Source organism: Myxine glutinosa, chromosome 9 (assembly GCF_964187855.1).
Source record: "Myxine glutinosa chromosome 9, kmMyxGlut1.1, whole genome shotgun sequence".
In the NCBI taxonomy this organism is placed as follows: Eukaryota; Metazoa; Chordata; class Myxini; order Myxiniformes; family Myxinidae; genus Myxine; species Myxine glutinosa.
In genome coordinates, this window is record NC_136269.1 from 69,695,945 (window position 1) to 69,711,636 (window position 15,692).

The 15,692-nt window shown below is 42.7% G+C and overlaps 1 protein-coding gene across 3 annotated transcripts in view; it reads left to right on the forward strand.

The window, feature by feature from the left end:
* The window catches only part of LOC137435329 (ras GTPase-activating protein 3), a 267,088-nt gene that overhangs the window by 219,858 nt on the left and 31,538 nt on the right, over positions 1 to 15,692 (forward strand). For 2 of the 3 annotated variants that reach the window (XM_068129019.2, XM_068129021.2), the window contains one exon: positions 2,931 to 3,005. The exons of the other annotated variant lie outside the window; for it this stretch is intronic. In XM_068129019.2, coding sequence (XP_067985120.1) covers positions 2,931 to 3,005 — 75 coding nt within the window. The remainder of the gene's footprint in view (positions 1 to 2,930; positions 3,006 to 15,692) is intronic. 3 annotated transcript variants of the gene reach the window in all.

Sequence of the window (15,692 nt, forward strand, 5' to 3'; positions counted from 1 at the left end):
CCAGCTTCACGCCGTCTCCAAGATCCAACTCAACATTTCCCCCATCTGCAGCTCCCTCTATGCACACCTTGCACTTGAATGTAGCTGCCACACTGGTTAATGATCCTCTCAAACCACTACATTTTTGAGGAACCCACTCAGCGCACATTGTACATTGAATGGAATTCACTCCGACACCCTTCCTGCAACACAGCACACGGCCACTTCCCAGTTCTTTCCACCTCACTACATGCTTTACCACTTGCCATCACCTTAGTATTTTCCGATACTCACCTTCAGACCTTTTGTCTCCATACATTCCTTCCACTTGTTCATCTTCTCCTTCAGTCCATCCATACTTTCTGCAATCAACACCAGATCATCTGCATACAACAACTCCCACGGTAAACCCTCCTTTAAGTTCCGAGCCAGCACCTCCATCACAGCTACAAATAGTAGTGGACTTACTACTGACCCCTGATGCACTCCCACCTTCACCTCAAACTCACCACTGTTCCCGTCAATCGTCCTTACAGCTGTGCGTGCTTTTTTGTACATTGCCATCACTACTCTGATCAACCATTCCTCCACTCCTAACTTCCTCATTGCCCATGGGACTACTTCACGTGGAACCCTATAGAATGCTTTCTCCAGATCAACAAACCCAAGAAACAACTTCTTCCTCTTCTCCATGTACTTCTCCTGCAACTGCCTCACAATAAAAAGCGTGTCTGTCGTTCCTCTTCCTGGCATAAATCCAAACTGCATTTCGTCAATCTTCACTTTCTTCCTTATCCTCCTCTCCAACACCCTTCCCAATACCTTCATTTCATATTCCAATAACTTTATCGCTCGATACGAGTCACAGTCCAGAGGGTCACCTTTCCCCTTGTATAGAGGGACGAGGGTACTCAGTTCCCAATCCACTGGCATGCGGCCTTCTTTCACCACCACATTGCAGATCTCTGTCATTCTCTTCACACCCCAATTTCCCGCTGCCTTCAACATATCTCCCACAACTCCCGTCGGCCCTCCCGCTTTTCTACTCTTCATTGCTTTTATCGCTTCCTCAACTTCCTTCTCAGTTATCTTCTCTGCGGGTCCTAAAACTGGGTTACTCTCTATGTTGACATCCCATTCATTCTCTGCATTCAACAGTATTTCCATATATCTTTTCCATCTTCCTTTAATTCCATCTGGGTTCACAACAATTTGTCCCACTTCATCCTTCAAGCAACTCACCCCCATCACATCACACCTCTCTTTCACTATCTGCTTTGCAATCCTGAATACCGCTCTCTGACCCTCTTCCGAATCCAAGCATTCTCCCAACATTTTCCTGCATGCCTCCTGCGCCTTTGCTACCTCTTTCTTTGCAGCCTTTTTGGCTGCCTTATAACTTTGATGCTCTGCCTTTTCTGTCCCCATACCCTTCGCCTTCTGCCACTCCTTGAACTTCTTCCTCTTCTCGTCAATCTTCTTTCCAACTTCATCATCTCACCACCATGTTTCCGAGTTCCTCGGTGGTCCTTTTGTCCACCCACATACCTCACCAACGGCTCCCAACAGACTATCTTTCATTGACATCCAACCACTTTCAAGCTCAACCACATCATCCTCTACCATACTCAGCCTCTCTTTTAATGCCTCCCTCACTGTCACCTCTTTCAACCTCCACACCTTCATTCTCGGTTGGTACTTCACCCGCCGAGCTCCCCTCGCACCTTTCACCCTTTTGTCGCAGACAACCAAGTGGTGCTGTGAAACAGTCTCCTCCCCCGGGATCACCTTTGTGTCCCGGAGGTGCCCCCTGTCTCGCCTACGCACCAGCAGGTAGTCAACGGTTGTCGTCGACCCACCTGACGTGTATGTAACAAGCTTATTATCCTCTTTCTGGAACTGAGTATTACAAATCAACAAATCAGCTCCATCAGCAAACTCCAAAATCCTTTCACCTTCTCCATTTCTCACACCATATCCGTAACCCCCATGAACTCCCTCAAAACCGTCCATACTCCTTCCCACATGTCCATTTATGTCTCCTCCTACCACAACAACTTCCTTATCTTTCACGTTTTCCATCAGCTTCTCTATTGCACACCAGAACTTGTCCTTATCTTCATTGCTCCGACCGACCTGCAGAGCATATCCCGAGATGACGTTCACCAAGAGCTTTCCAATCATCATTTTCACCATCATCAACCTTTCACTCACTCTAGTCACACTCACCACACTGTCTACAAACTCCTCAGAAAACAGGACACCAACACCATTCACACCTTCTGGGCACCCTTGCCACACAAACTTGTATTTCTGTCCCTGCCTACCCTTCACCATTCTCACACCACTTCCCTTCCATCTCGTCTCCTGCACACAACATATGGCCACTCTTCTTCTGACCAATACTTCCACCACTTCTCCTGATGTCCCTGTCATTGTCCCTACATTCCATGTCCCAAACCTCAGAAACCGATCTCCACGTCGGGCATCAGACATTTCGTCATCATAAATGGAGTGATTTCCACCCTTGCTTCGATCGGGTTCCCCACCTTGAGTTTTGACGAGAGGGAGTGGGGTCCCCCACGGGGTACTTCGGGCTGTACCCTGGGCTTGTGTAGTTGTAATTGTCATGGTTCTCTTTTTGAGGCAATGTTTTTATGTCCGGATGCCCTTCCTGACGCCAGCCCTTTTAGTCGCCTCTTTTGACACGCAGGGATACGGTGTACCTATTCTAAACCGGGGTACACCCCGGGTGCTGGGATACACACTGACTACCGGGGTACACACCGGGTACTGGGGTACACACACACATGAAAAATCCAATAGAAAATAAAAATGAATTTCCGCCTTTATCAACTAATTGATTCTCTGCTTTGAGTTTGCAACCTAACATTGCATCACCATTAACCTTGCAAAGCTTCATCACACTCTCTACCATTTGTTTCTGGCAGATTTGTGAGGAGCACAAGTTGTGTGAAATTGACCCTGTGAAGTTGAAGGACAGCGAAAACCTGGATGCTAACGTGGTGTGTAAGATACAATTTATGGTTTTGAGCATATCTGGTTAAATTGTGAAATAAATGGCCGACTCTGGGCCATAATGGTTTCGAGCGTCCACTCTGAGTATGGGAGGTCGGTGGTTCGAACCCTGGCCGAGTCGTACCAAAGACTTCAAAAATTGTACGTGCTGCTTCCTTGCTTGACGCTCAGCATTTAAAAGGCTAGAGCAAGGCCAATCAACCATAAGGTTGCAGTACTATCACATGGTTTGATGGGCCTTGTAAGGGAACATATATTATTAAATCTCCAGAAAGCCACGACAGTCAACTCTTAATTGTTAAAGAGAATAGTCTTGAAGACTCTTCGTTTGAACAAGTGTTTACATTGTTTGCCTGATTATACTTATTAATTAATGTCTCTTATATAATATGTACTGTTTGATTACATTACAATACATATTTTTTGCAACCACAGCCATTTCCTATTAATTTCAGTAGCAATCAGCTGCACATTACGCACTAGTGACAGATAGATATTAATTGAGCAGTTGGGATCATGAGCACATCTCAAGATGGTGTCCAGTCTCACCTTTGCCATATCCCCAAATAAGCAGTCTACTGATTGCTGCAGCTCTTTGATTAATCTGGGCTGTCACAGCTGGAGAGACATCGAGTTTCTTCACTGGCATCCTCAATGTACTCATGCAGTGGTGATTAGCTGACTTGCAATCATGCCTCACCCCATCTCCACCTGTCTGCATGGCCTTCAACACCATCTTGATCCCAAACAAACTGTTAAGATTTCTTGGGATCCTTTTGGATATTGGAATTACAAGCTCTTGTAACTTGCTGCTGACTTTCCGATAACACAAATTATCTTGTCAAACCTTATTTCAACCTACGCGTGTGTGCTCTAATATGCCTTAGTTGCCACACAATGAATATTTACCATTATCACCTAAGAGACTACCTCTATGATTCTGATAGTGTGAGTCAGAGTTCATAAATGAAGCATAGCAGGAAAGAACCGAAGGTATTCCATTTCCCCACAGTTGTGCTCTGGTCAACTGACTTTCAAAGCACTTTAGTATGACTGGCCCACTACTTTGACACCTCTTGCTGCTCATTATTTCACCTCAACTCCTTGCACGCTATCTATGTTTTCCTATAATGAGACCAAACTGTTACCTATGAAGGTAATTCAAGCATTGACATGGACGTTTTATTCCAGAATATCAAAAGTACATGGAGGTTGGTGAATCATTTCCCCCCACCCCCTTCCCACGCCTCCTCCCCCCAAGCCCTCTCCCTCCGACAGATCTCTCGATGTCCCTGCTCTCAAATGTTGTGTTTGTGTGCTTCCCCCTCTCTCCGCATCTTGCCTACCACTCCCCTTATTATATGTTTGATGTGTCTGTTTGATTTTTTGTGTGATTAATGTTAACTCTTTTACGAGCCTCGATCTTGTATACAAAAAAAAATCAAAAAAAAAAAAGCTCATCTATTTCCTAGTATTCCTCCTGCTTACACACATCGTTGTTGTCATGTGTTGATGCTATCTGTGTATAAATATTCGGGATGGGTATGCAGCCGTTTTGGGACATGGGCTTTGATGCCTTCATCATCTGTCAGCTTAATGCGCGACTGAAGACTTTCATTAAGCGGTTGAAAAAGATGAAAATCACACGTTGACGAGTCTGTACTTTGTGAGCGATAATTGTGAACTTCCGAAAACATCTCGACCAGTGTTGGTGTCGTAGTGGTCACATTCGCCGTGTAAGGGTAAGCATTATTACCCAGTAAAGTCAAACCTGTCTGTCCCCAAAGACATTGCCTATCTCACTCCATTGTGTAACATGTCACTGCAATGCTGTGCATTTGTGCTTTTCCCACGTTCAATAAATCTCACATTAATTACTTCCGCCACCGAAAGTGGACGGCTGTTATGTTTTCACACCTGCCTCTTTGTTTGTTTCTCTGTCTGAGCAGGATATCTCAAAAAGTTATGGACGGATTCCAAATAAATTTAGTGGGAAGGTTGGGTGTGTGACAAGGACGAATTGATAAGATTTTGGAGAAGATCCAGATCCAGATCCAGATACTATAATTATTTAAATGATTCTTCACCATTGAGAGATTGGGCCAAAGTTGACAGACAGCACGATATTTCAAGAAGTTATGGATGTATTCGGATGAAACTTGGTGGATAGGTTGGGCGTCTGACATGGCCAAATTGATTCGAATTTGGTGAACCTCCGGATTCGAATCTGGATACGAGAATTTTTTTAAAAAACTTTTTAAGACATTCTTTTCCATTGAGAAAGTAGGCAAAAACAATATATGGCATGATGACAAAACTTGGTTGATGAGTTGAGTAGATGACGAGAACAAACTGATTCGATTTTGGTCTTGAGCCGATTTGATCCGGCCCATCATCAGTATGATGTTCAGCCTGGCAGAGGCATGGGTATACGTTCTATCGAGTGCTGCTCTAGTTGAAACCGGTTAGGTATCAAAGCAGTTGCTATATGCTTTCCCAGCTGATGGTGGTGGTGCAGACCACGGATGTCTCCATGCCACTCTGACTCGTTTCGACTCTGGCTTGATAGATCCGGTTTTCATCACGTCACAGTTTTCGTCCAGCAATCACATCTCACATGCTGATGGTGTCTCAGGAGCGCTGATGCAATGGCCACATGATTTGCCTTTTGATCAAATTGGTACCCACCTTGCACTAACCTCATTGAATTTCACGTGTCGATGAATGATCGTTTCCACATTTCCGACACAGGCATTCAGTTCTGCAATTGCACCTAATAATAATCCAACAATTCTCCAGAATTAGCTGATCGCCACATTTGTTTGCTTGAGCGACGGCAGCCAGTTTGTTCCAGATCTGAATGATAAAGATTTCTCACCAATTCAAAGCATTATTGAACTGGCTGCACAATTTAAACGAACAACAATACAGAGCCTCACAGGGATATATAGTTTACAGTACATCTGAGAACCACTACGGTCTCATTCACTGACTGACTGATGCAAAGCTATTTAAATGGTGTTTCTATGTTCCATAGATAGTAAATGTTAAACTGTCTAATCATTACTATTAATTTATGATATGAACTAGCAGGATACCTGTTGCACACAGACAGACCTCCTTTATAAGGAGCTGATACAAGAATGGCATGGCCCTAAACAACAACATGAAGATGTAGAGAGACAGACAGAGTGAAGAGATGATGAAATTATAAAACAAAGCATTAATCGTTTGTACCTTCGGCATAATGAGCATTAAAGGTATAAAATAACCTTGAAAATGATCAAGAACAGGTGTGGATAACTTTAACATAATCCATATTCAAAGTACAAAATTAACTTGTGGTTAAATTAGATGGGAAAATATTGTGGTTACATCGGGTTACTATCTTTGTTTTTCAAAAAAGAGTACACAGAGGACAAAAAAAAGTGTGGGGGCGGGGGGGGGGGGTGTGGGGTGTATCTATCAGTATCTACCAACTTGTATAATGTACTGTGTACTACATGTCGTCTACATTGAGTATCTATAAGTAAGAACAAGTGTTATGGCCTCAAAAATCAGTCATAATTGTTCAAGTTTTATTGAAATGTATTTATTTTATTGCACTTTATTGCACCTCAAAAATCAAAATTTGCACTTTTATTGAAATACCGACTTCTTTCCTGGAAGTTCTAGCAGAATCCATGTGTTTTATACCTCTTTGTGTACCATATACATTCAATCTTCTTTGTATACCTTTGTATACCCTTTGTTTTATACCATATACATTCAATTTTGCTAATGAGGATGAGCTTTCTCCTGAACTGCTTTCTTGTGCTTGTCCGAATTCACATGAGATTGTAAATCAATAGTACCTTTATTTGCCACAGAGAAAAACGTCCCACTCTACACATAACAAGCACTCAGCTTCTCATTCTTCTTGACCACTTAAAAACACTGGAATTATGTCTTTAGCTCTGCAGCGAACTTACACTTTTGTTTTGCCATTGTGAAGAAGAAAATCAAAGGAAAGTCAAACAAATGTATACGGTGTAACAGTACGGACTCAGAAAAAGACACTGAGCACGCCACCGGACTCTCTCACTGCGAGGTTAGACAGGAAGTGGACGCATGATGTTCGAACACGCGTCCATTACGATATAACGGAGTAGTGCAGACCTGACATTGTGGCAAGGTGTTCTGGTCCAAACATCACACAGCCTCATTTTATCACAGTGAGAAAATTTCCAAAAACTCTTTAAATAAGGTAAAAAGTATCCCAAATCTTAAAATTTATCCTTTTGAAAATGCAAAAAAAAAAAAAAAACGGTAAAACCTGGGCATTTGTAGATATGTATTTTTAAAAAATCCTGGCCGGACGGACATTGAAGGACCAAAAATAAGGACATGTCTGCGAAAAACTGGACGTACGGTAACCCAGGGTTCCGATTACGATGCAATATCAAAGTCGGACACCCGGATGTGCTATGTTAAACTTGGTCTGCGTCTGGACTCACGTGCACGCTGCCTCACTCACATACTGACCTGACACACAGACTTATTACAATACCCTGTTATCCCTTCAGGAAAAATTGCATTAGTGATGAGCATCGTCATATTGTGACGTCATCTCATGTGAATTTCAACTTGTTTGATTTTCACCTTCACAAATAACTTGATGATGCAGCACTGTTCCGTAGCACACCTGACTGTTAGTTGCAATTTTGAATTAACCCAGAATGCTTTCTACAGTGTTGATGTCTCTTCATGTATAATTTGGTCAGGGAGACAACGTCATTGCACAATTTCAGCAATTAATTATTATTACCCTCGCCAGAGGAGAGGGTATTGCATTTGGGTCCGTATGTTTGTTTGTCCACACAGAACGTGAGTATGCTTTTCTCTGCAACCTTTGGTCTGATTGACAAGAAATTTTCACCATAGGAGCGTCTCCTGTAGATTTTTTAAAACAAGTATGACATCATCGGTCACGTGGTGTGGGCGCCATCTTGGAAAAAAAAACTTAGCACCTCTATATCTCTGAAACTGCTCCTTGGAAAAAATTTAAACATGGCTCATTGTCAAGTACTCCCCATGGGGAACAACATATATTCATGATGATGTCATCGGTGCCTTCATTTTGATGTCATAATTAGACAAGTAGAACGCTTCATCCGATCAGTTTGAAATTTCTTGAGTGTGATCTACACAAACATTGTATGTGAGAATGAAATTGTTGACATCATCGGCCACATGGTTCAGCAGACATATTGGATTGAAAATTAATACCTTCAAAAGTCTTATTGTCCAGAATGGCGTAATAAATCGATGCAAGACTCCACACACATGATTTACTAGCCTTGCGGAATAAATTTTGAAAACGAGTAAGTCATAGGTCACACGGTCTGGTAGCCATATTGACTTTTGTGGGAAAACTGCAGAATTTAAATTATTTTTCTTCTCTGAAAGCACTGAACAGCACTGCGAAAATTTAACCATATGTTTGACTACCCATGTGGATATGTTAAAAAAAAAAAAGCCTCATCGGTCACATTGTTTGGCGGTCACATATCAGATGCAAAGTTTAACAAACATCATCTCCCACCATTGCTGCATACAATGTAAAAATGGTGTCATAGGTCAGGTGGCTTGGCAGTCACCTTGGATATAAGAACGAACCTTATCCGAAACAACACTAAACAAACGCCCCACAAAAATATCCTGGTTAGAGTTTGCAATCTGATTGCTCTTTCTTGTTGGTTTATGTTTTACAATGAGTCCACACGAACATTAAATTCCACCCCATTCTCCCATCATATACATACGAGCCTTCTCAATGTCGACGTCTAATAATATGAATGCGAAACGAGGCCTTTTGCGCATGCACTGTGTGTGCATTTTGAGTGACCGGTTTCTGCTCATCCGGGCACTTTTAACCTGCTGTTACTAGCATGATATGTGCAAATAAAATATTTTAAACATAATTTTCAACATCTAGATGAAAGAGTTGCAATTTAAGAGTGGTTAACCATAATTACTCTATTCCTCAATGCAAATCGGACTCATGGAAATATAGGAAATACGAGAAATATCCATGGATGAGACTGAGAGGTGTTGATTTCCCATCACTTACTGTTAATACAGCGGCTATATTGGATATACTAAAACCACTTACACGCACACTTCTCCTTTTTGCAATAGATGCAAAAATTTAATATTTGCCTTGTAGCCCCGAAACCAATCAACAATATATGTGACTGGCTCTGGCAAAAGCAGACACTTGGGGGCAAAAATCAAAATTTAGATTTTGATATCATCTGATTCCCCATGCTTTTCTCTTTCATTTGATATATACATTATGTAAATTGGATGAAAATTAACGAAGTTATGGTCTTTTAATGACAATTATATTTTCGTTTAAACAATGGATATAATTAGGTTCAAAGTTCACAATACAGTTCACACGCACAAAGAATGTGCACATGTAGAGCTTTTCATTCATACCAAACATGTATGTCAGGGATCTCCTTCGAATTACGATGTATGGCTCGTAGTAAAACGTCGAAATTTCGTGATCTTCTTGTCTTTTTGACCGAGGAATCGTGACTTTCTGAGCACATTTTGAGAATGACATTTTAGATGCTTCGTCGAATTTCATCAATTTTCTGTTGTTTCTTGGAAAAATGTTTTGGTTCCTAATAATCTAGAGAAGTTACTCTTTCTATCCATATAAAAATCTCAATTTGGTCCCTGTGGTCATGTTTGGACTCTCTTAGGCTTTTTCTCGCTAAGAGAAATGTCTGCTTTTGCCCCCAAGTGTCTGCTTTTGCCAGAGCCAGTCACATATTTATAACTAGTATAAAACCGGTACAGCCGCGTGAGCATGCCATAGTCTGAAGTCTGGGCCTAGTGTCAGGGGTGCTTATATCATCTTTATTTATTAGACATCCTGCAGACATAAATGAACAATCGCTTTACTCTGCGCGCATTGCACATCATGTGCAGCAAGTTACACCTCCCTGTGCCTTGTATTTATTGTGATTTTAAAAAATACCGCTTCTGTACACCGACCTTGAGGCTCAGTTTGCAAGCCACCATCTACAATGCCAATGTAAGAGGCATAATTACTCTTCTTTTGAGTCTTTGGGATCCTTGGTCTTTTGTATTTTTGGGGTCTTTTGTATCCTTGGGGCCTTTTGTGTCCTTGGGGCCTTTTGTGTCCTTGGGGTCTTTTGTGTCCTTGTGGTCTTGTGTGTCCTTGGGTTCTTTTGTGCCCTCTGGGTCATTTGGGTTCTTGGGGTATTTTGGGTCTTCAGCGTCTTTTGGGTCTTCCTGTTCATCGGCATCTTTTGGGTCATTGAGTCTTTTGGGGTACTCTAGGTGTTTTGAGTCATTTGAGTATTTTGGGTCCTTGATCTGGATCTTTGGGGTATTTAAGGGTCTTCGGGGTATTTTGGGTCTGAGGGGTCATTTGGGTCTTTGGGATCCACTGGGTCCTCAGGGTCTTTAATGGTCTTCGGAATCTTTTTGGTCTTTTGGATTGTTTGGGTCTTTGGGGCCTTTTGGGTATTAAGGGTCTTCGGAGTCTTTAAAGGTCTTTGGGATATTTTGGGTCTTCGGGCTCTTTTCGGTCTTTAAGGTTCTTTGGGTCTTCGGGGTCTTTTTGGTCTTCAGGGTCTTTACGGTCTTCGAGGCATTTAAAGGTCTTTCGGGTATTTTGGATCTTTGGGGTATTTTGGGTCTTCGTGGTCTTTTGGGTATTTAACAGCCTTTAGGGTCGTTGTGGTCTTTTGGGTATTCGGTGTCTTTTTGGGTATTTGGGGTATTTTGGATCTTCAGAGTTCTTGGGGGTCTTCTGAGTCCTTGCAGTCTTCTTGGTCCTCTTTGTCATTTGGGTCCTCTTTGTCATTTGGGTCTTCAGGGTTGTTTGGGTTTTTTGGATCCTCAGTGTGTTTTGGATCCTCGGGGTATTTTGGGTCTTCAAGGTCTTTTGGGGTCAATTGGGTCTTTTGGGTCTTCAGGGTCTTTTGGGTGTTTAATGGCTTTTATGTTAAGGGTCTTTGGGATATTTTGGGTATTTTGGGTCTTCGGCATATTTTGGATCTCCAGAGTCCTTGGGGGGTCTTCTGAGTCCTTGGGGTCTTTTGGGTCCTCAGGGTTGTTTGGGCCTTTTGGATCCTCAGGGTTGTTTGGGCCTTTTGGATCCTCAGGGTGTTTTGGATCCTCAGGGTATCTTGGGTCTTCTGGGTCCTTGGGGTATTTTGGGTCTTTGGGGTATTTTGGGTCCTTGAGGTATTTTGGGTCCTTGGGGGTCTTCTGGGTCCTTGGGGGTCTTCTGGGTCCTTGGGGGTCTTCTGGGTCCTTGGGGTATTTTGGGTATTTTAACCGGTGGACACACAGTCGTGTTCAAAGATTGCCCATTAACCCCCCTCCCCCCCTTCAAATCACTCCGAAAGCACAACTCAAAGCCTTTAAAACGTACCCTTATGAAGGGCGACACACACAAACACACACAAACACACACACACACACACACACACACACACAAACACACACACACACACACAGTTTTATATGGTAGATAACATCCATCACAGCTCTCGATAGCTCCCGCACCACCCCCCCCCCCCCCCTCCACTTCCCAACATGATTAATAATAAATATCATCATGTTAAACTTGCCCTGCACATTCACAAGCCCCAGATATGACCTTGCCATTGGTGTTCGTAAAAAAGGCAAACCAGATACAGTGTCTCCTTCAGGAAAGTCTACCTGATACATCAGCCTACCTGATACCTCAGGGAAGACAACTTTGTGAATTTTAATAGCTAGCACATGTTTTGTACATTTTCACGTCGCGACGATGTTCTTTACCGAAGAGTTGTTGTCCGTTACTTGGTAATGATGCACAGCATCATCTTTGCTCCTGGAGACATCCATTAAATATATCACCAAACCTGCCATGTTCACAGGAGGCACTCCTACAAGGTTCAAAGTCAATTTACTGGTAGCAGTCTGTCAGGGTGTGTTGTGTCGCACACGTCCGTCCATTTCGGCCTTGCACCGGTTCACATGGTCTGAAGAGGGCACAGCCTTTTCTCTCAGATGCCTTTCCTCTCAGATGCCTTTCCAAGTAGTTATGCTTTCTTTTAGAAGCTTTTGTAGGCCATTTTATGTAACAATCCTTATCGCACACATAATATACTTTATATATTATGGTGCCCTGAACACTGCCATTTCTAGGGGTTTCTGCACATGCGCACCGAGCATTCTGGGGCAGATTACATCCTTTCACGTATTATCACTAAAGCTCTGATAATATGTGTAGTGTTGGGATGCGTTGTTTCGTTTATTCTAATAATCGCATGCTTCAAATTTACCTCGATATTTGTTCATATATGTTATCTACAAAAACGATGCTTATATTGGCTTGCAAGGTGTTCTCCAGCTTTGGGCACAGATTCTGATACCTCTGGTCAGTCAAAATTAGATTGTTACATTGCTTGATGTTTGCCTTGTTGATTTGAGGTTGATTGTTTTGCAGCTTGTTCATTCTGTACACCTTCTCATCTGTATTCATATAATTTGCATCGGCGAAATATGAATGTCCTTAATGGAGGATGATCCTCATACCCTGCAGCCAAACCTGTATAAATATGAACAGGCTTTTAATGTTTTTGTTGACCAGCAATTTAATAATAATTCACTTTACAACCCCATTTTATGTCAATTGCCACCATAGCCTGGTGTTGGCTTAACAGCTAAGATGGCTGGTTTGAGTTCTCAGGGTCCTGAGTTTGAGCCCCTGGCATGCCATTGAAATAACACCAGGTGGGTTGACTTGGCCTGTCATCCTTCCAAAGTCTGAAAAATGAGCATCAGCTTACTGGTAACAAGGGACATTGCAACAGCGGCACAGCCGCGCCCCCAGGAAATAATGCAGCCAAGCAGCCACAGGCTGCATACGAACCACCACCAGTTGCCACCATCATCTTGGACCCACAAGCATGTTCACACATTATTCTTGTTTATTTATTTATTTTGTTTTCTTCTATTGTGGGGGGGATTGGGAAGTGCTGCCTTTTCAAAAGTTTCATTTTGGTGTCCATCTCAGGATAGCTTTTGGTGGGTTGGTAGAATATAATTGAAGATACGCACATACGCGTCTGTCGTTCCTCTTCCTGGCATAAATCCAAACGGCGAAATGCAGTTTGGATTTATGCCAGGAAGAGGAATGACAGACACGCTCTTTATTGTGAGGCAGTTGCAGGAGAAGTACATGGAGAGGAGGAAGAAGTTGTTTCTTGGGTTTGTTGATCTGGAGAAAGCATTCGATAGGGTTCCACGTGAAGTATTGACATGGGCATTGAGGAAGTTAGGAGTGGAGGAATAGTTGATCAGAGTAGTGATGGCAATGCACAAAAGAGCGCGCACAGCTGTAAGGACGACAGACGGGAACAGTGGTGAGTTTGAGGTGAAGGTGGGAGTGCATCAGGGGTCGGTACTAAGTCCACTACTATTTGTAGCTGTGATGGGGGTGCTGGCTCAGAACGTAAAGGAGGGTTTGCCATGGGAGTTGTTGTATGCAGATGATCTGGTGTTGATTGCAGAAAGTATGGATGGACTGAAGGAAAAGATGAACAAGTGGAAGGAATGTATGGAGACAAAAGGTCTGAAGGTGAATATCAGAAAGACTAAGGTGATGACAAGTGGTAAAGCATGTGGTGAGGTGGAAAGAACTGGGAAGTGGCCGTGTGCTGTGTGTAGGAAGGGTGTCGGAGTGAACTCCATTCAATGTACAATGTGCGCTGAGTGGGTTCATCAAAAATGCAGTGGTCTGAGAGGGTCATTAACCAGTGTGGCAGCTACATTCAAATGTAAGGTGTGCACAGAGGGAGCTGCAGATGGAGGAAATGTTGAGTTGGATCTTGGAGACGGTGTGAAGCTGGAAGGTGTGAAAACATTTTGCTACCTCGGAGACACGCTGAATGGAGAAGGTGGATCAGACTCGGCAACGGTTGCTAGAGTGAGATGTGCATTTAAGAAGTTTCGGGAACTGAGTGGCGTGCTGATGAGGGGAGTGTCGTTGAAGCTGAAGGGAAAGGTGTGTGCTGCATGTGTGAGAAGTGTTATGATTTATGGGACCGAGACATGGGTAATGAACGTAGAGCAGCAACGAAGGCTGGAAAGGGTGGAAATGCGAATGGTTCGGTGGATGTTTGGAGTATCGTTGAGAGAGAGGAAGACAAATGATGAATTGCGAAAGATGATGGGAATAGAGCCTGTGATGGATGCTGTGAAGAGGAACAGGTTGAGATGGTTTGGTCATGTGTTGAGGAAGGATGAAAGTGCCCGTCCCCAGGCACCACCCTACCCCCATGGTTGAGAAGAGTGATGGAAATGAATGTAGAAGGAAGTAGAGGACGGGGAAGACCGAGAAAGACTTGGCTAAAGATGGTGGAAGAAGAAATGCAGGCAAGGGGGTTAACAAGGAGAGATGCTGAAAATAGGGCAAAATGGAGAAGATTGTCATGGGGACCGCAAGGGTAACCCCCGCTCAAGCAGGGAAAATGGCCTTAAAATGCATGTTGTTGTTGTTGTTGCACATTCGCTTGGATTTTGATGTATCCATACTCGCTTTCGAGATATGCACTTCAAATGTACACAGTTGCAATCTCAAGCCAGCTGTACAATGCCACCCTGGTGCTTCGCATGCTGAGCAATGAATACATCAATGTGTGCGCCATCCAATGTGTGCATGTGTGAGCCAAGAAGGAAGTTAAGTCAGAGGGAGTGTCCACCACCTTTGATCATTTGTGCATGTTAAAGATCCCATGGTGTTTTTCATGAGGAGTAGGCTAGTTATCACCAGAACCTTGACCAAATTCCTGCTGCATTTAATGTCAGGTCTGGACCACTAGTTTGTGGTCAAAAGCATACCCCGGCGGACCCCACAAGAAGGTTGCAATAATTGATGCTGTTAAAGAAGTGGTAGATTTTTTGGTGTCCAGGCCAAGATGTCCTGATGGGATTTTAGAGTCGACCACAAAGTATGTAATGGCATCACATATGTATGCACCAGGATAGACAGGACAGAAAGATTCGCATTGCTTTTGAAGGTTATTGACTCTTTGCGACTGCTGCCCTGACAAGATTTTATCTCACAATTTCTGAAATACCTATTCACTGTCTTCACCAAATGGCTACCACCATATCCCATTATTCATTTATTCCTATATTATTAATTTATTCTCTCATTCCCACAAGAGGTAAATTAATTATTTTTATGCATTGACTTAAGATGATTAATTTGTCAATCAGACTTCTGCCAAAACATTTTGATAGCCAGTTAGAAAACCTAATATTTATTTCAGTGGATTGATTTGGAAGAGGAAATTAATTAAACATATTTATGTTTCTGGAACAGATCTTTCACCAAAGCTCTTCAAAAATGTTATTTTTTCTATTTAGGGGTTTTGCAATCGTGTGCGTGTGCTCGTGTCTGTCTGTCCGGGCCGTAACTTTTTTACCATTTGAGCTTTGGTCATCAAATTTTCAACAAAGCTTTATTATGAGAATATGGAGAAGACAAATTGATAATAGGGTCAAAAGATCAAAGGTCAGCAACATTAAATTGTCAATTTTCATCCAATTGACGTGAAATTTTAAGAATCTGCAAGTCGGGTCACTGAATA